The sequence below is a fragment of the Typopeltis vanoorti genome, chromosome 15 (assembly GCF_054136105.1).
Source record: "Typopeltis vanoorti isolate ZY-2024b chromosome 15, IOZ_Tvanoo_1.0, whole genome shotgun sequence".
Classification (NCBI taxonomy): Eukaryota; Metazoa; Arthropoda; class Arachnida; order Uropygi; family Thelyphonidae; genus Typopeltis; species Typopeltis vanoorti.
In genome coordinates, this window is record NC_143563.1 from 62,747,163 (window position 1) to 62,770,788 (window position 23,626).

The 23,626-nt window shown below is 35.4% G+C and overlaps 1 protein-coding gene across 3 annotated transcripts in view; it reads right to left on the bottom strand.

The window, feature by feature from the left end:
* Nucleotides 1-23,626, bottom strand: part of LOC150098808 (sphingomyelin phosphodiesterase-like) — a 127,146-nt gene that overhangs the window by 27,999 nt on the left and 75,521 nt on the right. For all 3 annotated transcript variants that reach the window (XM_090405718.1, XM_090405716.1, XM_090405717.1), the window contains exons 6-7: nucleotides 15,964-16,133; nucleotides 4,939-5,049 (exon numbers count right to left, since the gene is read on the bottom strand). In XM_090405718.1, the coding sequence (XP_090261844.1) occupies nucleotides 4,939-5,049; nucleotides 15,964-16,133 (281 nt within the window). The remainder of the gene's footprint in view (nucleotides 1-4,938; nucleotides 5,050-15,963; nucleotides 16,134-23,626) is intronic.

Consider the following 23,626-nt stretch of genomic DNA (forward strand, 5'->3'; position numbering starts at 1 on the left):
CCTAGTTTCACTAATAATATATAAATCATGCACTGGATGACAAAAATTCATAATAATGAACAAAAGGTCAAATGCACCCAATACATTGCATTTATACATAAGTTATTAAACATTAAAACAATTAAAAAGATGACACAACATTCACATTTTTCAGAGTTCATCAAAGAGAGAGAGAAATGGTAAAAGTAACATTACATTACCTTGCCATCATTTTCAGATGTATGGCAGTCTAATCTAACAAATTTTTTTGCAAACTAGATTATTTATCAGATCCCTGATATGATTAGTTTTTACATTTTAATCTTTTCAAGCATTCCTTGAAATAGCATTTCTGTTATTTTTGCCACAAAACATTTTTTTTTTTGCTAATTTTCTATCTCATATTCTGTTTTAAGTGGCCATACTAATCTAAAGTGGTAACCTTAGATTAGTTCTATTCACATATTTGTAAATACTAATAATGTCACATTCTCTCCCTAATAATTTCATTTTTAATAACATTCAATTATTGCAGTCTATTCATTCTATTTTTCTATAAAATTCTTCTATGTGGTCTCCTATGTGGCACTACCTCCATCCTGGATGTGGTGCTCCAGTGGACCAATAATGTTATGAAAACACTTCACAGAACACAGAGCAATTAGTCGTGCATTTCCCACAGCATGGCCACCTCAACTGCCCGATCTCAACCCCTGTGATGGCCTCACAATCCTTTTAGTTGTGGGAACCATCTGAAACATGTGGAGTATGAAGGACATATATTTCTGATTTAGCAACCTTGAAAGACAGAATAATGCACCATGTGAGGCAAATCAATGCAGATCTGTTGTGTTCTGCTGTAGAAAATATCATTCATGGAATGCAGCTCTTAGAACATCTGAAAGGAAGGCATATTCAACCTCATCTGTAAGTTATACGAACACGAAAATTGATTTGTTGCGTTTCTTCTAGCCATGTTTAATTAATCCCAAACTATTTGGTGTTTATAGCGCCAAATGGTTTGGGATTAATAGTACAAATTCTTGTTTTTCCTTTTTTTATGTATTAGGCCTAATGGCCTGTTAAGGAGTTGTCCTTAGCCCTTTCAAACTATATGCATCCCGAGGATAAGGTGGTTAGCCCAATGCCTTCCGGTGTGTCCTATGTCTGTAGATGCATGTGGTTTACAGGGCCAGTTTGCCAGTTCTGGGGGACAAAAAACCCAAGTTTACTTGGTGTAAATACACTGGAGACTTGGGTTTTCAGCCTTATGAGACCGGCTAACTCACCTTTCATCAAAAGAGACCAAATAAAGGTTCCTCACATCACTGAAGGGAATTGAACCCAGGTCGTTTTGACCAAAGGGCTTTGTCTATACCAACTGAGCTACAGAGGCTCAGTACAAATTATAGTACCAAAATAGTACAAATTCTGCCTCCCCTGCTGGCAGAATTTGTACTAATTTTTATCTTCTGTAAATAAAAATCCCATGTTCCAGTGTATTTACACCAAGTTTGGTTGAATTTTGTCCAATACATTTTTTGCTACAAGGCTCCGAACATCTCCTCTTTAATTATGGCTACCCTGTATATATCAGCACACTTAGCTAAGAGAGGTAAAGAATAATAGGTCATCCTTGGAAGTTGAGTAAGAGTGTGGTTAGAAAGGGTGTGTGGACTTATTGCTTGGAGAGTGGTGAATGAGTGGAATAGAATTGCAACTGCTTTTTTGTCAATGACTTCAAGGAGAGATATGACAGATATTATCTGAGTATTTTAGGTTTTCAGACTCCATTGATGTATCATTCCAATAATAATAAATTACTCCTATTCCTGTCTTCCTACCTGTCCTTTTTTTGTGTTGGCTTGAAGGCCTCTCATGTCAAATAACTTTGGTTTCTTAGAAGCATGCTTGATGTTATGATAGGGAGGGTTATCCCCATCTTCATTGTCTGCTATGTCTGTAAATTGTACGTATTCTTCTGGCTGGTTTGTTTTATAGCATGAAAAACCTGAGTTTCTTGGTGGGAAAACTCTTCCACTACTGTACAAGGCCAGCTAACCCACCATGGCATTCTATTTTTTTCATCTTCTAACATACTTCCTATTTAAGTCAATTTTTTTTCAGGCTTTGTCTCCACCCCCCTGGTCTGCAGAAGTTTCACTATTGTTTTAAAAATCCTTTACTTGTGCTCAATAATATTTGTATATTTCAGTCTATGCAATTTCATATCTGGGAGGTAGTGTACCTTTGATTCAAAACTTTGGCACACATTCTTTTCAATGGGATATTTATTATTATCAACAGACCTTCATGAAGTCGAGAGATTCATCATGAGAGGTCCCACACTCTCATGTAATGCATTCCAATCACCTACCATTCTCATGAAAAAAATCTACTCCTCACTCCCACCTTATACAGCTTCCACAGATGGCTCCTCATTCTCTCCCTGTCTTCAGATATCTATGAAAAATCTCATCCATGATAATCTTGTAATTACTCATTACCAGCTTATACATCTTGATCATGTCTCTCCTCTTCTTTCTACCCTTTGCACTTTCTCAATCTGTCCTCATATTCCACATTCCAGAAACCAACTTAAGCAATTGTCTCTGAATTCTTTCCAACATCTCATTATCCTTTTGAAAACCTGGCAACCAAATCTGTGCACAGTAATCCACGTGGCCTGATCAAAGTCTTGTACAATGGAATCAAAACATCGTTACTTCTACATGTCAGTGTTCTCTGAATCACTCCCATAATTTGCTGTGTTGTCTTCACAATTTTAGCAAAATGTCCACAAAATTTCAAGTGTCCACCATAACCACCAAATCTTTCATCTCCTCCACTTCCTCTAAAATATCCTCACCAATCCTATATTCTGCATCCCATTTTTGCTTCCCAAAGTTTAAAACTTTTGTAACATTAAACTGACATGCCCACACACTTGCACATTCAGAGAACTTCTCATAATTCCTGAACTTTGTGACATCTGCAAACAACTGTATATCACCATTTAAGTCTTTTCCCATACTATTTATATACAAATTAAACAACAATGATCCCAAAACAGACCCCAGGGCACATCACTAGCGAGTTTCCTCTTCTGGGATATCGCTCTCCCCCATACACAACCTGCTGATACCTATCAGACAGCCAACTTCCAATCCAACCCCATCTGTTCCAATTTAACTACTAGTTTGTCATGTGGCAATCTATTGAAAGCCTTTACAAAATCTAAATATACTACTGTGTACTACTGCATCCCCCTTGTGCAATGTATTCATCACCTTGTTATAAGTAAGCAAGCAGATTGTTAAAACACGATATTCCTTTAGCAAACCCATGCTGTCCATTAAAGAGAATTCTACTATTGTCCATCCAGTTCTGAATTCTTGTCCTTACTAACTTCTCCAATATCTTGACCACAACTCCAGATAAGCAGACTGGCCTATAATTCAAAACCTTAGTCTTATCATTCCCTTTATGAAATGGAACAATTCTGCCATCTTTTCACTCATACGGAACCTAGGCTAATCTAAGACTTATGTTAAAGCTGTTGTTAACTCTCTGGAACATTCCCTCAAGACATGCAGTGATATACCATGAAGTCTCATGGCCTTGTTGACACCAAGTTTACTCAATTCCTCATATACCTCTTGCTCACTCACCATCAGTGATTCCTCCCCTATTCTCCCTGCTTAAGTTTTGCATTATGTTGCAATCACAAGGATGGAATACTTTAATGAAATGCTCATTAAACATTTTTACTGTATCCTCCTGAGTGTTTATCATTCTCCCATAACCATTCTTCCTTCTACTGGCCAGATATCGAAAAAACTCCCTAGGATTCTTTTAGCATCATTTGCTTACTGCCGCTCATACCACACTTTTGCTACCCTTACTAAGTGAGTCACTTTCCTTGCTTGCCCTTTGTACTTATCATGTAACTGATTAACTCCACTCATCTTGTGCCACCTCCACAATGCCTTTTTCTTCCAGAATGAATGCTTTACCTCTTCAGTCCTCCATTATACACCTACCTTATTTAATCTCCTGACCTTTGTGATATACTAAGTCATTGCCTCTGCTAGATACTTCCTGAGTAGAGATGAAGCAGCATTAATTTCCTACCCATGCAATAACTCATTCCATGATATCGCTGCATGCTGCCTCCTAAGTTTGCCATAATCACCTGCTTTATAATTCTACATATAACCCTTTCTCACAAAAGTCCTGATATGGCTGGCTACCATCCAAGTGATCACTTCACCAATTGAAAGTGATAAGAAATAAGATAACGAATCAAATGAACTGTGGATTTTTAAAGTTGAGAACTAAAAAATCTTAAGTTATTAAACTTAAATATTAAAGAACAAAGAAAATGTGAGACTTACAGTATATACAAAGTCAATTTTTAAGGTTTTTTTTTTTGTAAGGTTTTGTTCTTTTTTAAGCATATATAGCCCAATATGTTGCAGACTCAAGATATTCTAAGCCTCAACCCAACATCCTAAAATCATCAATTTTAGGATGCTGAGTTAAGGTATACTTGTGTCCCACTATTATAATTGATAAAGAGATTATTTACAGAAGCATGCTTAAAAATAGTGACTATCATTTACATTTTGCTATAATTTGATATACAGACTTAATCAGAGATGGATGACAGAAAAAAAAAAAATTAAATCTTAGAAATGCTAAACTTTTCAATTATGTTCTTCCATGGTAATTTCTCTATTTATCACTTTATATGATGAATAATTCCAAACTTCAAAAAGGTTCAGGGGGAAAAAAAAAGTCAATGTTAAGTTTTATTTTATTACAATTATCACAATACATAAATATACAACTTGGGGTCTCATGCTTCCATTTTGTGGAGCCTTCACTACATTAAAAATAATACTTGAATATTAAATAAAATTATATATGAAAATATAACGAATAAAAACTACTAACTTTTTTAAAGTAACATCAACATCTGAAGGAAGCCATGGAGACCAGGCCTTCACTACTTCATCATAAAGCCAAGATATAGAATATGGTTCTAACACCTGAGGGAGAGGAAAGCTGTAAAAAAAAAAAAAAAAAAAAAAAAAAAAAAAAAAAAAAAAAAAAAAAATAATAATTTAATCAAAATTTTTTAAAATCTCATTTGTTTGAGTAAGTGATTTGTAAATTGCAGTTATGAAGAAATACCAACTTTTCTCACCAGGGATTCTTGTAAATAAACTTATACATTGGTAATACATAACTGTCAGTAAATTAAAGATACTAAGAAATTATATACTTGGTTTAATCCTTTATCCAAGTGTAAGCAAACAAATTTTGTGCATGAAGTATTTTCAGGACTGGGGCAACTTGTATAAGGAAGCCAAGATTTCACATCACTTGCCTTAGTATCCCATAATGCAAAGCACATCTCCTTGAAGACATGTATAATGCTATGTATCATGGGAAGGGTCACTACCCAGACCAGTTTCGACCTTTATTGAGGTCTCTTCAGTGGGAGCCAGACCCAGAGGTGATACTAAGGTTGAAGTAATGCAGAAGTCATATTTTCATATACAAATTGCCAAAAGGTGTTACACCTTAATATTATATTACTCTGGATTAGAGAATATTTTTGGAAGAACTTACAACACTTCTTTGGTTTATATTAAACTGAAGTTTTACTCTAACATGGTAGTTATTTCCATAATTTCCAAGCTGTATACTTACTGCTCCTTTAGCTAGATACAGAATGAGAAACATGCTCTTCTCACATACCCTGTGCAATTTCTTGCTTATCAGGAGATGATTTACACACCTATCTGATTTTATGAACCAAATCTTCTATGTATAAATATTTGTGATAAATACAGCACAAGTGATAAATCGATATTCTATGATAAATACATTATCTGAGAATACATGAAAGGATTACTGGAAGATTCAAGAGTGAAGAGTGAGAGACAGAAAATTATTAGTTTGTTACCAAAATATAAATAATGAAGTAAGGAGAAGGGCTGTGATAGCAAACAATTCAATGTGCAGGTGATAGAAGGAATGGATGTGTGATTTTGTTGAAGGAATAGATTTATATAAGAAGAACGTCCCTCATTTGAATGCATCTGATACTAGCAGTCTGAAAAAATTACTTACTGGTATGTAACATAATACAGAGAGTCAGAGAAAGCAGATTATGTTGGAAGAAATGGCAAGTTGCACTTATATATAAGCACAACTAAGTTATGTAATTGCAATAATGATATGAATATACATAGTAAGAAAGGAGAATATGATGAGAAGACAGCTATGTGCTTGCCAGGATTCATTTTTGGACTCACAAGGATATCTACATAAGCAAGGTATTAGACATGAATAAACATTACAAGTTATCCAAATGAACCACCCACACAGAGGCAAGTATACAAGACTGGAGGTAATCTACTATGTCAGTGCACGCACACAGAGTATCAGGAACAAAGGGAGTTGAGTTTGTTGGCTTGGCAAATATATTGTGGTCTCAGATTATAGGAATTAGAGAGACCTGGCATTTAGAGGCAGATACATTAATGCAGTTAACCGTAGTCAACTACAGTACATTAATGTAGTTAACTGATGTGGAGTATAAATGGTGTAGCATTTTTAGGAAATAAAGACAGGATAGGAGAGGAGGATGTTAGCTGGTAATAATATTGGAAGATTTGAATCCAGTTAAAGTAGAAATCTATGAATGCAATGTTAGTAATAACACTGCATCATAGAAATGTTCCATGCAGCAGTGGGTCTAAAACTCTCTTTTGTAAGGTGGAGTTTAATAAGATGAAATACATGGTGGGTTGTGGTTAGGGATCTAGTGAAGCTGGTGATGATGAAATGCATCTTCAAATTAGTCTGATGGGTGTCAAACTAGTAATTATCATTCATCCCATGTTCCCTTTCATGTTTCTTAATACCCTATCATGGTCAAGTAACTTGGCTGCTTCTTAGAAACCTGATTGCTGCTAATGATAAGGTGGTTAATCCTATCTGCATTGTTTGCTGTCTGTGAATTGCACGTGTTCTTCTGGCCAGTTTGTCTATTTTGAGGGATGAAAAACTCTGCCATCTCTGTATGAGATGGTTAACTCACCTTCACTTGATAAAACTTAATAAAAGGTTCATTGTTAAGCAATATTTGGTCATTCAATTAGATAATTTTTAAACTGAAATATATATTGATTTTTTAATTGACCAGTGATTTATAAACATACAACACCAATAAGTTTCACTAACTATAGTTATTGAAAGAATTCTATCATTATGCTGCAGGTAAAAGAAAGAGCGAGTCTAAAAGAATAACCATCCTGAATATGAATAGCATGCAGGTGGTAGATGCAGAAGAGATTGTTCAGCTAATGAATGCCCGCTTTTGCTAAGACTATCAACCTGGAGTAACTGACATGAAACTCAATCCTACAGCTACACATAGTAAAAATCTCACATAAACGTTTTGCTTATTATGTTCATTTTTCACAGTTTTTATATATGTTTAGTGAGAATTTTATTTAATGAGAAATACAATTTTTTTTATGATAAGATAATCTAAAGATATATATGTGCGATTTGTCATTTAGTATCGTAATTATATGGTTAGTAAATTTAGTTTAATCCTTTATCCTTTGTTAATTTTTTAATCCTTTGTTAATAAACAAAGTTTGCGCCTGAAGAATTCCAGACTGAGGCAACTCGTAGCAAAGATGGACCAAGCTGTTATCACTCCTGTCTCAGTATTTCCCATAATGCAAAGCACATCTCCTTGCGGATATGTATAATGCTATGCATTAAGGGAAGGATCACTACCCAGACCAGTTTCGACCTTTATTGAGGTCTTGTCAGTGGGAGGCAGACCTAGGTGGTGATACTAAGGCAAAAGCAATAGTGAGGTCATATTTACCTATACCAGTTGCCAAAAGGTGTACCACTCATAATTAAATTACTCTGGATTCAGAGAAAGATGTTGAAAGTTTCTTTTCCACTGCTTCTGCCTTAGTATCACCATCTGGATCTGCCTGCCACTGACGAGACCTCAATAAAGGTCGAAACCGGTCTGGGTAGTTGCCCTTCCCTTAATGCATAGCATTATACATATCCGCAATAAGTTGTGCTTTGCATTATGGGAGATACTGAGACAGGAGTGATGAGAGCTTGGTCCATCTTTGCTACGAGTTGCCTCAGTCCTGAAAAGACTTCAGGTGCAAACTTTGTTTGCTAACACCTGGATAAAGGATTAAACTAAATTTATTATAGCCTAACCAAGTGGAAAATAAACTTTCAATATATGCATATTATTAATGGCGCTGCCATGTGATTAAACAGTAATGATATAAAAGGAACTTGATTGATTGTAGTTATAAGTAGTAATGTTGCTTACCATATATTCTAATCCTTAAGGAATAATAGAAATGTTAAGTTTTAAAAGAGGTATACCGTGAGTAAACATATCGATACAAAATTAATAATGGAAAAAACCCACATACGAAGATTATTTAATAGTATAATTTTCGCCTGTGTGTCACAGGCATCTTCAGTACATATTAAGCTCAAATTAAACAATAACTGATAATTCCAAAAAGTGCCACCTAAGTAGCTGGTGTAAGATAACTAAAAAGGTCAATAAATTTCCTAAAAAAAAAATCAATACAATAAAAAGTTAGGAAAGATTAGCTGATTTGTAAAGTACTAGATGTAAGCCATTGGATCTGTTTAAGTAAGGAGAATGAAGTAGAGTTTCACGTTTCTTTATAAAGGCGTTCCATGAGGAACTGACTTTTGTGAAGAACTCTTGTCTTTCACCAATGAACTCTATGTCTAGTGAAGATGGCATGTTCTGAAAGTCCAGACTTTTCAGGTTTAAAGTATTCAATATAAGATTGGTGTTCTTCTAGCCGAATAGAGGCAGATCCTTCCTTTTGTCCGAAATAAGATAATCCACAAAAGCACGGAATCTGGTAGACACCTGGATGATTAAGATGTGGAAGCTTGTCCTTAGGAGAAGTGAGAAAGGTGGAGATTTTTCTAAACGGTCGAAAGGCAACAAAAATATTCAGTGGTTTTAAAACTTTTGCTATACGTTCACTGATGCCTTGTACATAAGGGATAGGAATGCGTGTTATTTCTTCTGTGTTTGAAGAGGAAGACATATTAAAACTACTCAAAGTTCTTTTAATGAAGCAATTCTTATGACCATTAGCTAGTAGTCTTAATATGTCTTCCTCTTCAAACACAGAAGAAATAACGCACATTCCTATCCCTTATGTACAAGGCATCAGTGAACGTATAGCAAAAGTTTTAAAACCACTGAATATTTTTGTTGCCTTTCTAACCAACAAAAATTAAAATGAAATTCAGGAAGTCCTCGATTTATGACAGGGTTCTGTTCCAATGTATCCATCTTAAGTCGAGAACTTTCTTAATTCTTGATTTGTTCGATTTCCGTTATATTTTTCATACATTAGGTTTCTATTTAACTTAAAAGGTTAAAAATGTATAAACTTACATAAACATTTATAAATTATTTATTAGCACATATAAGTACATAAATACAAAATTAAGAAAGAAAAATTTAAGAAAAAAATACTACATAAACACATATCAAAAATGGTGCACTTTAATTTGAAATTCCTTTAAATATTAGTTAAACAGGTGAGTAACTAACTTGTTTGGACAATATGGTTATTTCTTGTGATCGTGAGTAGCTTTTTTAATCAGAAAATTGGTTAATGCTGTCTGTTGGGTTTTTTCTTTTTTTTTTCTTCATATATTTTGCGATAACATCTGACTGCTTCTCAAATTTGCTTTATGACTTTGAATTTAGAAAATACTTCAGCTAATCCTTTTACAGTAAATTTTTTTCAACAATTTCTCTTCTTGATCTTCCTCGTTATTCCTTTCTTCTTTTACAACTCTTTTGTTTTGGAAATTCAAGTCTTGATCAGTCAGTTCACCTTCTTCTTGATCTGCTAATTCTTCTATATCAGTAATATTGATTTCTAGATCCAGTTTTCTTGCAATTTCAATGATTTCCTCACCCATTTGTTCTAACATACTATGCTCTTCAAGTGTCTTGTGGTAGTAACTTCTTCAAATTTCCTTGCATACATTGGTTATTATTGTAATTTTTCCAAAAAATAGTGCATTGTTGTCCACTGCTGTTATTGCTTGAGAAAATGTAGTTTTCAGATAAAAAAAAAATCAGCTAACGCCTTTTTATTCCCATATAAGGGAGTAGGCGAGGCCATTTAGCCCTATCTAACTTTTGGAGACTGAGTGAGCAGTTCAATCTCTATTGGTACCCAATCAGAGACAGATGGCCCAAAGCTATCACTAATTAAGCGGTACGCAGTGAAGAGAGACAGCTCAAATGTGCCGCCATCTCGTGGTCCCTAACCATAACACAATATATTTAATGTCTGAAATGATGTGGGTTCCACGGTCGATTTTCTTGAGTTTACAGGATGAAAAACCCGAGTTTCCGGGAGGAAAAACCTGCTTGCCCGTGCCAGAGATCGACTAACTCGGGAACCGGTCGAAAAAAGGCTTAGAAAAATTTCCTCTAGTCACTGACTAGACTCGAAACTAAGCCTTCCTTCGTGCGGCCAAGCGCGGTGGTATGCAAACGCCACATCCACTGAGCTACACAGGCTCTTTTCAGATAATATGTCTTGAATGTAGCAATCTTATCTTGATCCATAGGTTGAATCACAGCTGTTGTATTGGGCAGTAAATACATCACATTTATATTTTCATTCAAATCGCCGATGTGAACATCCTGAAGCACTGTCAACCAGCAATAGAATTTTAAAAGAAGTGTTTTTTTCAAGACAGTAGGCACATACTTCTGGAATAAAATAATTTAAGAACCAGTCTTCGAATAAAACAATTGTCATCCAAAGCCTTAGGATTACTCCTGTAGTAAACCAGCAACTTATTCTTGTCAATGTATTTCAAAGCTCTGAGGTTTTGTGAACAGTAAAACAAGAAATGGTTTTAATTTAAAACCAGCAGCATTTTCTCCAAGAAGAAGTGTAATCCTATCTTTAAATGCCTTAAAACCAGGCACCAATGTAGCTTCTCTGTGTAGTTTGTTCTGGCATTCTTTTCCAGAACAGTCTGGTTTCATCTACGTTAAAAAACTGCTCTAGCAAATAGCCTTCATCTTTTATAATTTCTTTCAGATTTTTCTTGAAACTTTCGGCAGTTTCAAAATCAGAACTAGCAGCTTCTCCTGTTATTTGTATGTTATGTAAGTTAAATCGGCTATTGAAACCAACCTTTACTAGTGTTAAATATATGCTCGCCATATTTATCTTCTTGATGTTTCCTTAAATTGTCAAATAGGCTGCATGCTTTTGTTTGAATCGTAAAAAAACTGAGAGGAATATTCTTGTTGATTTGATCATCTATCCGTATCATTAAAAGCTTCTCCATTTCATGAATTGGCTTCTCTTTTTTTGTTAAAATTGTACATTTCATATTAACTGCTCTTTTAGCTGCATCCATTATTCTTGATTTATCCTTTCTTTTAGGGTTTACACAGTGATCAGCATTCATTTTAATTTTAAAAATTTTATGGAATTTACAACTGCGTTAAAAAACTTTTTTTTTTATTATCCTGACGTTTCGATCTTCACATCAAGATCATCATCTGGAGCATACATAAATATACAGGACAAGCTGAGTTACATCATTAACTGTAAGCTAGAGAAACAATGATTTGATCATATGTTATTCTACTGGTGTGACTGCTGGTGGAAAAAATTAAATAAAAAAAAAAATAAAAAATAAATTTTTACATCAAGCTAAATTCTATTTTTACAATGACAGGAATAAACAGTCTTTTAGATGGTTTTCTTTCAAAAACAATTGGTGTCCTATTTTTAGTATTACAATTCTTATTTTTGATTTACAATACTGGATTTTCTACAGTCCTGTTTATAGTTGTTCTTGGTGAGGAAGGTCGAATATATACCTTCCATATGTTTGGGGTTTTTAAAACGGTGTAGGGACAGCGATATCACTCCTAATTGCATCAGGCTAAAGAGAAAATTCACTTCAACAAAAGCACAAAGAATATATACCACCGCATGGAGAAAGCACTACTGAGAGAGCAGATCCAAGCTACTAGAAAGAACTTAGCCACTACACAAAACCAGCTACTAAAAGAAAAAAAAACGGAGCTGTCTAGCTACTTAAATGCAGATATCTGGATAATCCTACAAAGGATTACGGACAACACAGCAAACCACATCCAACAAACGAAGAAAGAAAACCTAATTTCCAAATTTCAAAGACTAAAAGAATGACAAAGCCAGCTGCCATATTCAAAGTTTGCCACAGTGAACAACAACCACCAGACACAAGAAACAACAGGAGCCACCAATCACCCACAGGTATCAATAACATAATTAACCTATCTAACCATGCTCTAAACAAAGATGAAATCTCTATACTTAACAAAGGTTTAAATTTTACTATAGTACCGAAAACAATAGATAAACTGGAAGTTATTTGTAATATGGATAGAGGCCTAAGATTCATACCTAATAACATAGCAGACAAAATACATATAGAAACTGCGAACATTGTAAACCATAACAAAACAATAATAAGCAACATAACTAAATACGAATTAACAGTGATAAAATCACTTAAAACAAATCTGAACATAGTAATAACCAGAGCCGATAAAGGAAATGCCACTGTCATTTTAAACCGTACCACTTATATAGAAAAAATGAATCTGCTGGTCTCTGACAATAACACATACAAATTAGTTAACTACAACCCAACTAACAGAACAAAAAACAAAACAGAGAAACTACTTAAATCGATTACCACATGGTCCGAAAATACAGAAAAAAAACTGTTTCCTCATTACACGTGCTCCCCTAGAATTTACGGGCTACCAAAAATTCACAAAGAAAACACCCCGCTAAGACCTATCGTTGAAGGAATTGATAGCCCAATGTATCACTTATCCAAAAAACTAGCGGCAACACTCAAGGAGTTGGTAGGTCATTCCCCTTCCTATATCAAAAACACACAACACTTCATAAACATCATCAAAGACATTACATTAGAAAAAGATGATTTATTAGTCAGTTTTGATGTCTCTGCCCGCTTTACGAATGTCCCAATCAATGACACAATCCTTCTCCTGCAGAACAAATTCCCTCCAGATATCACAGCGCTTTTTGCGCATGTATTACGGTCAGGTTATTTTGTATGGCAAAACGCCTTCTACTTACAAAAAGAAGGCACAGCCATGGGCTCGCCATTATCGCCCCCTATTGCTAACTTTTACATGGAACATTTTGAGCAACTTGCCCTAGATTCCTTCCCTCTAAAACCCAAAGTCTGGCTTAGATACATTGACGATGTTTTTGTGATCTGTTCCCATGGCCACCAGACATTAGACACATTCCTTAGCCACCTAAACAAACAACACAAATGCATACAGTTTGCAATTGAAAAACACAACAGACTTCCGTTTCTAGATACACTTGTCACATATCTTCCCTCGGGCAATCTTTCCTTCACTGTTTACCGAAAACCGACACATATGGGACAATATATACACATAAACTCCTACCACCACCACCCGACACAAAAACTAGGTGTCATCAACACGCTAAAAAACAAAGCTCAGACGATTTGTTCCAGTGAACAGGCACTGAAAGACGAATTTAAAGTTATCGGTAATAACTTACAAAAAAAATGGATACAGCCAAAACACTATAAACAAAATTCTCTACAAAACAAAGACAAACCAGACTACAGTAAAACTATAACCATTCCCTACATTAAAGGAATATCAGACAAAATAAACAGAGTACTACAAAAGTACAACCTCAAAGCCACCTTTAAACCTCCTGCAAAATTAAAAAGCTTACTCAACTCATCCAAAGACCCACTCCCTCCACTAGCTCACCCTGGAGTATACTGGATTTATTGTACTTGCAACATATCATATATAGGAGAAACAGGATGCACTATTCCTATTAGACAAAAAGAACATAAACGACACATTAATATGAACAGAAATTTAAGGAAGCCTGTGAGATTATCAGCAACCACCCCAATCTGAACAACAATGATGGTTTAAAAATCCCAAACATATGGAAGGTATATATTCGACCTTCCTCACCAAGAACAACTATAAACAGGACTGTAGAAAATCCAGTATTGTAAATCAAAAATAGGAATTGTAATACTAAAAATAGGAATTGTAATACTAAAAATAGGACACCAATTGTTTCTGAAAGAAAATCATCTAAAAGAATGTTTATTTCTGTCATTGTAAAAATAGAATTTAGCTTGATGTTAAAATTTATTTTTTACTTTATTTTATTTTATTTATTTATTTATTTAATTTTTTCCACCAGAGGTCACCCCAGTAGAATAACATGTGATCAAATCATTGTTTCTCTAGCTTACAGTTAATGATGTAACTCAGCTTATCCTGTATATTTATGTACGCTCCAGATGATGATCTTGATGTGAAGATCAAAACGTCGGGATAATAAAAAAAGTTTTTTTTACCACGGTTGAAAATTCCATAAAATTTTTAAAATGAATTCTTGATTTATCTTTTATAATTGTTGAAACAGTTGAATGGGATAGATTTTCTTCGTGTGCTATTTCACCGATTTTCTTTCCTTTGTCATATGCTTTAATGACCTTCATTTTAACATCTAAACTTAAAGTTTTCCTCGCCTTCTTTTTTATGTTGGAATTTTCATCAGTAGTATTACTTCTCTTACTGGACATGATAGGGTTATGACAAGATACAAAAATTGCAACAAGAGAAACAAACACTTCAACTGCTGATTAGTAACTAACGTGCCAAAGGCTGTGATAAGTTAGAAGTGGGTGAATCATAGCAGTAGCTATTGCGTATTGGTGATAGGCTTTGCTTATCGATTAATGACGATGCTGCAATGCATATACAAAAGCAATGTGATATATGTATGCATATGCCAGAGGCAAAATTAAATTAGAGAATTAATAATAATAATTTTTGGCTGTCATAAGTGCGAATCGTCGCAAGTCGAGGACTACCTGTATATTGTTATTTTACTCCACGACAGTCTTTAAATATAGGTTGGACATAGGTGGGGAAAAACATATGTGGAGCAAATCAAGCTCACACACTAATAATATAACAAATAGCGCAGCTTTTAGGGATCAGTAATACACAGCCTTGATATGACTTCACTTAGACTATAGAGTGAAGATCTGGTCTCCTGGTTTTTGAGGTGATGCAGATACAGTGGAGAGGATATCAGGATTGCAGACAGGAGTGATATGACTGAAACCTAAAAACATTAGAAAAAGTCACATAACATACCTGCAGATGAAATTTTCAATTTTATAGTAGGCAGGAAAAAGACGAGAGGACATCCTTGGAAGTTGAGAATGAATATGGTCAAGAAAGGTGAGGGCTAGATTTTTCTCTTATGGAGTATTGTATGGATTGGAATGAATGAATTCAAGAAAAGCATGATAACTGTGTGAGTGAATCATAGTATATTAAAGAAATGTGCATGGATAATCTGCAAATCAAATAATCTACTGTTTAGATTATTTTTTTTTAATGTCACAAAAATTGCTTTGTGTTATGATTATGAATTATTATGAAGAAAGATAAATAGATGTTTTGAAAGCCAGTTTTTTCAAAATCAGAAATGCATTTGAATTTAATGGTATTTAAAAATAGCCTTAAACCCTTTTTTTATTGCTTCAAACAATGAGTTCATTTCAATTTAAGCTTTCACTGAGTAAGAAATTAAGTTATGTAGTTTTTGCAAAAATAGAAAATAAGGTGTTCAAAAATTTATATATAACTAAAATGTTAATTTTTTATTAAAACATAATGCATGGTGAAGGAAAATTAATTTTATGTGAATTATTTTAAGCTTCTCTTAAATACTATAAAAATTATAGACATTAACTAACCTGTTAACTGGGGCACTTTCATGGTTACCTAGAGCTGGAAATACAGGAATTCCAGGAAAATATTTTCCCAACATTTCTGAAGATGAATGCAGCAAACGTAACTGCTCACGTCGAGTTGAGTTCCAAATATCATGAGGTGGAATATCACCAGTCCAAAGTATGTAGTCAAACTAAGCATAAAATCAACTATTATTACTAGTTCTATGTGCAGTTTCATTCTGTTAATAAAGAAAAAATAATAAATAATGAAAATCTGTGTTATCATCCTTTTTTGGTGTACATACCCTCAAAATATATACTATGAGTCAAATATATTTAACATATGTCATTACTATTTCCTTCAAAATTCATTTTTAATTTGTCAGGTCTCTAATTTGTTCATCTCTTACTTTTCTATCTTATCTGTTAATCAATCAATCAATCTGCCACTAGGTGGCCAAGGTGTTGTACGTGCATTCATATTTCTCCTGCCTTTTTCCACCTTTTATAAGTTTATCTGCAAACAGGGACTTGCATTTTTATATAGATATATTCCTCAATCTGAGAGCTATTCACTCATACCAGTTGTTATGCGTAAGTGTATTGATAAGTGATTTACGACAGTTTCCTTTTCCTGCTGTATGAGTTACTATATAACTTCAGTGCCATTATTCCTTCTTCGCAACCTGAAATAGCTGGACTCCTCACCTGCAGCTATCGCCAGTGAAGGATTACCTGCCATGGCAACTGCACATTCCTGTACTACCACTGACTCAGCAAAACAAAGACCTCCCTACGACTTCGGATCCGGAAGAAAGAGCACAGTTCGCAGATTCTATAGACATGTAAACAGGTCAGTCAATTCAAAATCTTATGCTAATGTTGTATCTAATGGAAAAATCCTATCATTTCCCAAAACACTGATCTCGCACATGAATGCCACAACAGCCAGCAGTAAACTGATTAACACAAAAACAACTACCACTGTTATCAACGTCATTTCCCGAGAAAACGGAATTATTTTTGCCACCAAAGAAAACATAGCACTAGAAGAGTATCTGACAGTGATTGCCAAAATCGTACCCACAAAAAACATCACTGAAGGCTCCTGCATAGCTGGTACTGTGCAGGTGTATTTCAGCCACATCTCATGGGCACAAACAGCACTGCAAAAAAAGGCGTCAATATAGGCAATCATCACTTCAAAGCAGCCCCAATAGCTCTTGCCCCGACAAAAGTAACAGTATCAAATGTTCCCCCTGAAATATCACAACTCATCAGATCCATGTTATCAAGATACGGTTCTGTCACAGGAAAAATACGCACATTGTCGGCAGCCACGAAAAAGCCTGATTTGCCCATGTTAAAAGCTTCTGAAGACAGGCATTAATGCACTTTCCAAACAACGGCACATTGCACAACCTGCCAAAGTTAATCAACACGGACATAAATGGACTTACCTATACTTTCTACTTATCCTTCTCATCACAGTGTTTCTTCTGTTATGAAGAGGGTCACATTAGGAAACACTGTCCCTATATTTCCAACAATTCATCAATAAATATCCCAGTCCAGAATAGCAAACCAGTTGAAGAACAACATCATACATGAAGAAAATCAAAACATAAGAAAAGGTAAACCGAAAATCCTCTCTCCATCACGAATTTCAGAGCCAAGAATATCCCAAACTGGAAAAGACAAGGTTCACGTTGCTCTGGAATGCCTGAAGAGTAATGAGATCCAAAGCTCTGATAATGAAGTCGCACATCAAGCAACACTTAACAAACAGCATGAAAACACGAACCCTCCTAACAGAGATAACCAGGATGAACTAATTATAAGCAATCCCCAGACGCAACAACCAGAATCACCAACCCAGGTTCCTACTAATTGAAAACCTTGTTCGATAGAAGAAAATAATCAGAATGGCCTTTCATCACCTGCAGCCAGAAAAGGAGGAACAGAGTTTCCAGACGATGAGGAAACTGTACTTCCACATGACAACTTAGAGGAGAAAGAAGCTGAGGGGAGTTTCCCCCCCACACTGATGGTCCCCTAACCATGAAGCAGCTGTCATCCTTCATACAAAATGTGTGAGGCTCCCCTCACAAATTAACTATAGCTCTTAAATACACCACAAAAATCCCGGAACTAATATCTCAACTTCAGGATCTACACTTGAAATGGAAATGTAAAAAGAGCAGAGCAGAGCAGAGGTTAACAGGAGCAAGCGAATCTACTACCTAATTAATGGGCTACAAGCACAATACCAGGAACAATATTAAATTTAACTTACAATCAAATTTTCATAAACATAATGTCGTTGAGCCTTTTTTCTCTCAATGCAAGAGAATGTGCCTCTGCTTTATGCAACAGAATAGTCCTTGACCAGGTACAGAAATAACATATAGACCTAATACTCCTTCGAGAAACAAATATCAACTCCTCATCCAATCTATCTAGAAAATGGGCAGAGTGGCCTTATGACCTACATCATTCTGCAACCCAAACAACACCACGGAGCAGGGGTTTAGCTTAGGTGTACATCATCAATTCCCCCTACAAACTTAAAGTGATTGCAGATATACCAGGATATGCTCACATAAAAGCACCCAATCATAATACCCTGCATGTGTTCAATATGATGTGCTGAACATCATAGCTCATTAATAAACCAACTTCAAACACTAGTAAACGATAACGAACTCATTGATGTCTTTCGGCATCAGCATTCAGATAAGAAATCTTATACATGTAGGTCAGCAATCACAACAACTAATAGGCCTCTATCAAGCACGACTGGACAGATACTACATCTCCAAACACACTGTTCTTCTAGTTAGAAACATCTCACATATTCCTTCGTACATCTCAGATCATTGCTTCATAAAGCTGCAACTTTCATTATCTTTGGAAGCATCCAAATCAGGAAGTGCCTACTGGATCTTTAACAATACCCGTTTGAAAGATTCAGATTATATAATAAAAACTCAAGATCTAATAAATAACCTCACTCACTCGAAAGGGAATTCAGAACCGATGAAAACATGGTGGCCCCACTTAAAATCATGAATAAAATCCTTCACACAGATCTACAGTCATCAGAAGAATCAACAGAGAAACAGCATCCGACAACTCGAAGAACAGCTCCAGTATCTACTGGAAGAAAGCCCTGAATACAATTCAGCCCTCAAAGCCACTTACAAGTATCTACAATGGGTTCCCTACTTAGATCGTGACATACACAAATACATTTCTTAGATGCCCACAAAATATTTTTTTCTCTTTGGAAAAAAAATACCAGGCAGCAAACCGCATCTCCGCTATTAGATTTCAAGATGGCAACATCACAGACGATCCAAGTAAAATCACTTCTGAAATCCTATAATACTCCAAGAATGCATACAGCTCTACAGGAACATCCCTTCATACTATTCACAAAATACTGAAAGAAACAAAAAGAATCTCTGCAACAGATTGGAATCACTTAGAAAACCCAATCACTCTAGAGGAAATGAAAACTGCATGCACATCCTTGCTAAAGAATAAATCTCCCAGCTTTGATGGCTTCACAACAGTTTTTCCAAGTCTTCTGGAATCAACTCAGACCACTTCTCCTTAAAACGCTGCAAGAAGCCTACCTCAATGGGCTCCCAGAATCTGTCATGACCTCAGTAGCACGATTGATACCAAAGAAAGGAGACCACACAGATATCTGAAACCAGTGTCCAATCTCACTAATCAATACAGATTGCAAAATTATTTCCAAAGTTATTACAAACTGACTAAAGCCAACACTGCCTGAAGTTATTGGCCGACATCAAACTTATTCTGTTCCTGGGAGAACAATACACGATAACCTCCATTTAATAAGAGATCTCATCCACATCGCAAACAGCCAAAATGAAGACCTAGCACTCGTCAGCCTTGATCAGAAGACGACTTTCGACAGGGTAGAGCATGAGTACCTTTATGAAGTCCTAAAGGCATTCGGCTATGGCCCTCTCATCATTCAAACAGTGCAATTGCTATGCAGAAATGCACTCTTCTGTTTAAAAATTAACAACAGGCTCACCTGCACTTTGCCATACTCCTGAGGGAGCAAGCAAGGATGTCCTCTCTCTGGACAATTATATACAACACCACCATCTCTAAACGAACCAGCATAATAGAGCCACATCAAAAAATAACCCTATCAGCATATGCTGATGACATCACAGTAATAATCTGTAATGACAAAGAAATGACAGTAACCAATGAAGCACACAGACTATATGCACAAGCCTCAGGGGCCAAATTAAAATCTGCAAAAACCAATGGCACATCAGATTTAAACAAGTGCTAGGAAAATGGAACAGCATTTGTTCAATGTCTTCACTTAGAGGAAGAATCCTAATAATCAACCAGATGGCTGCGAGTGTGCTATGGCATACCCTCAAAGTACTAACACCCAGTGAAGACTTTCTCCATCACATTAAAAAAAGAATGAAACGTTTCCTATGGAACAATACTAACTGGACAACATACTCTGAACTCTGCAAGCCACTCAATAAGGGAGGTCAAGGCCTGATTTCCCTTGAAAACAAGATCACATCCTTCAGGATAATCCTTCTCCTAAAGACACTTCAGTCCAATCATGTTTATGTAACCACCTTCGATTACATCATGAAATCATCCATCAGAGGACTTACACTTTCCACAATCCTCCAAATGGCAGGTTCTGTACCACCACTTCCTAAGCTGCCTCATTTTTACAAAGATGCTCTACAGCAGTGGAAAAATACAGAACTTCATCACACACTGACAGGATCAACAGAGTCAACTGTACTAACAGAACCACTGTTTTTGAACAGAAACATAACAAGTCTTACAACTGGCCAGGCCTTCCTTTTCCCTGCATGGAACTGGGCAGAAATAAGAATCAAAGGGGACCTCCTGATCCAGATGCTAAACTGGAAAACACTAACATGTTTAAATTATTTAAACTTCAAAATTGAAAAGCAATATGAACAGATGCAAGTGGCTATTATAAAAGCCTTCCCAGATATCACTATGCCTTAGGGAATCTGTATTTGTTCTAGAAAATGCAGAGAGCCTACCTTTCATCTTGCATCATCTGAAGCCTCACTTCTAATTCTTCCCACCAACTACAAGAAAATATACCACTTCTTCAAATCAGTGCCTCCAACTTTGCCCTTCATATATACATCCTTAACCCTCTCATTTACTAAGCTGTACATACCACTCAGTTTTCAGTGGGATCTTCCATATAAATCAAGGTGTGCCAAACCAGATTCCGACATACAGTGGAGGCTATGGCATAACATCCTGCCAACTCCTACTAAGCTCCACAAATTTCAACTAAGACAATCAGATCAGTGTCTATTGTGCAAAGTTTCAGGCACCTTGGAAGACACACATATCTAACCTGTCCGGCAAACAAAGCGATGATCACCTACGCCCTGAATACAGCCTCTAGTACCTGTAACTACGCAAACACACACAGCCAAAAAGACTACTTGAATTTAGTCCATACAGAAGAGAACAGACACAGAATATGTAATTTCTTCTTCATCTGAACTAAGGCCATCAACTTCTATCTAAAACACACAAGAAATAACCAGCACCCATTCATCACTGAATCAGCACAAAGACTCGTGTATAGCCTATGTCGGAAACTACAAAGCAGGCTTTCACTGGAATTTGATTATTACAAAGAAACAGGAACTGTCGCAAAATTCATAGAGGAGTGGAATCCAACTGGTACCCTGTTCTGGATTGCCGACGACAATACATTTCAGCTGAAAAATACTGAACTGTAATATTGACTCTTACTGAAAAGACACATCCTGTCTATCACTAATGTACTTTTTTCCCTGATTTCTACTGCATATCTAAAAAGAAAATCCTTTTTTTTCTCTATAATATACATTCTTATAATATGTAAATAGTCCTTTTTGTTATCTATCTTCCAATGTATATTTTATCAAGTTTAATAAAAAAAAAATCTATTTATCTATATATATTTATTTATTTTAATGTACATCCCTTCCTTGAAAGATTTTAAACTTATCATACATTTAACATGGACCTTCTTTGTGCCACTTCAGACTTCTAATAAGTAGGATGGTGGTATCACACCAAACAATGAAATTCATTCACTAGACTGAATACTTTTTCTGCCATTTTTGCTTAAAACATCTGTTTTGTTAACCATCCATTAAGTTGAATGACCATTCTATCTTAGAGATAAGAATCTTATAAATCTGGGAGAAAAAGGTACATCAATGATCTACCATAAGAATGTATCAGAAAATCTGACACACACACACAAATTGCAACTACAACTACAGTCCATATTAACTGTCCAAATTTATATTGTGTGATTTCTTACAGCATGAGTAAGAACATTTCATCCTTATGTAGAGTATTATCATGAAGGTGGCATATGTAGATATGTCATCATAACACTAATTACGGATATACCATATTGATCCGTTCTGGTCTCATTATCCATCCAATATCCCCCCCCCCCCTTTTTTTTTTTTTTTTTTAGGTCTACCCTATCTTCTCTTTCCAATTGGCTTATATTTTAGTATTTGTTTAGGATATCGGGTGTTGGCCATCAATGAAACAAATATTACTTTCAAGTCTCAACATAGATATGTATTGTGTGATAATACTTGAAAGAGGATACCAAATCTTGAATCTTCTCTTTTTGATGTTCCCAGGCTTAAGGCTTCCTTGCTCTGCTATGTATCAGTCACTGCTGTCTCTACTGCTCCTCTAATTCTGAAAATAACTTGGACTTCATTGACTTCTTATCCATATATCTTGATTTTCTATAGTATGACTATCCAAACAGTGAAATCATTCTCCTGGGTGACTTTAATTAACACAACTCCAATTAGCATCTTTTTAATCCCATGACATGTTGGAAGAGAAGCTGAGGTATTTTGCCGTATTCAATAATTGAATGCAAATAATGTATATACCAATCAGAAAAACAGATAATTTTCTCAACTCAACAACAGATCTTTTCTTAACCAGTTCTCTTCATAAGTATACTATTGTTAAGTATACTTTCTTCTTAGTAACTCAAATCATATTCTTCTACAAATTTCATCTTCTGTGGAATATCCTCTTCAGCTGATGCCATCATTTCCTTAGGATTTACAACAGCACTAAACAGTAGAGGTCCCATTTAGTACAACAGCACTAAATGGGACCTCTACTCTTTCTTTCCAGAGTTACACTGTTTTTGCTCTCCAAACCCATGTATACTTGATCTACAAGAGTTACAGAAAATTATTCATGTTAGAGTGAAGGCTTTAATTTTCCATTCCATTCAAAATTCCCACTCAATATCCCAAAAAACCACATACTAATAGTGATATGCTGGGGTTTTTTGGGTAATGAGTGGGAATTTTAAATGGCATAGAAAATGAAGACTGCAGCTTCATTCTCAGCCTACAATACAGTTCATACAAAGCAAATAACATATCTTAATCTGACTTCAAAAGAAATAAATGCAAAAAAACATCTCTTCCACAAATGGCATAACCTCTGTCCATCTGTGCTCCCATATCTCTGCCTCAACCTAGATGATATTACTATAACAACATCCAAAGACAAACCTGACATCATTCTTCATATGTTAAAGGAGAAGAATGAACAAGACAAA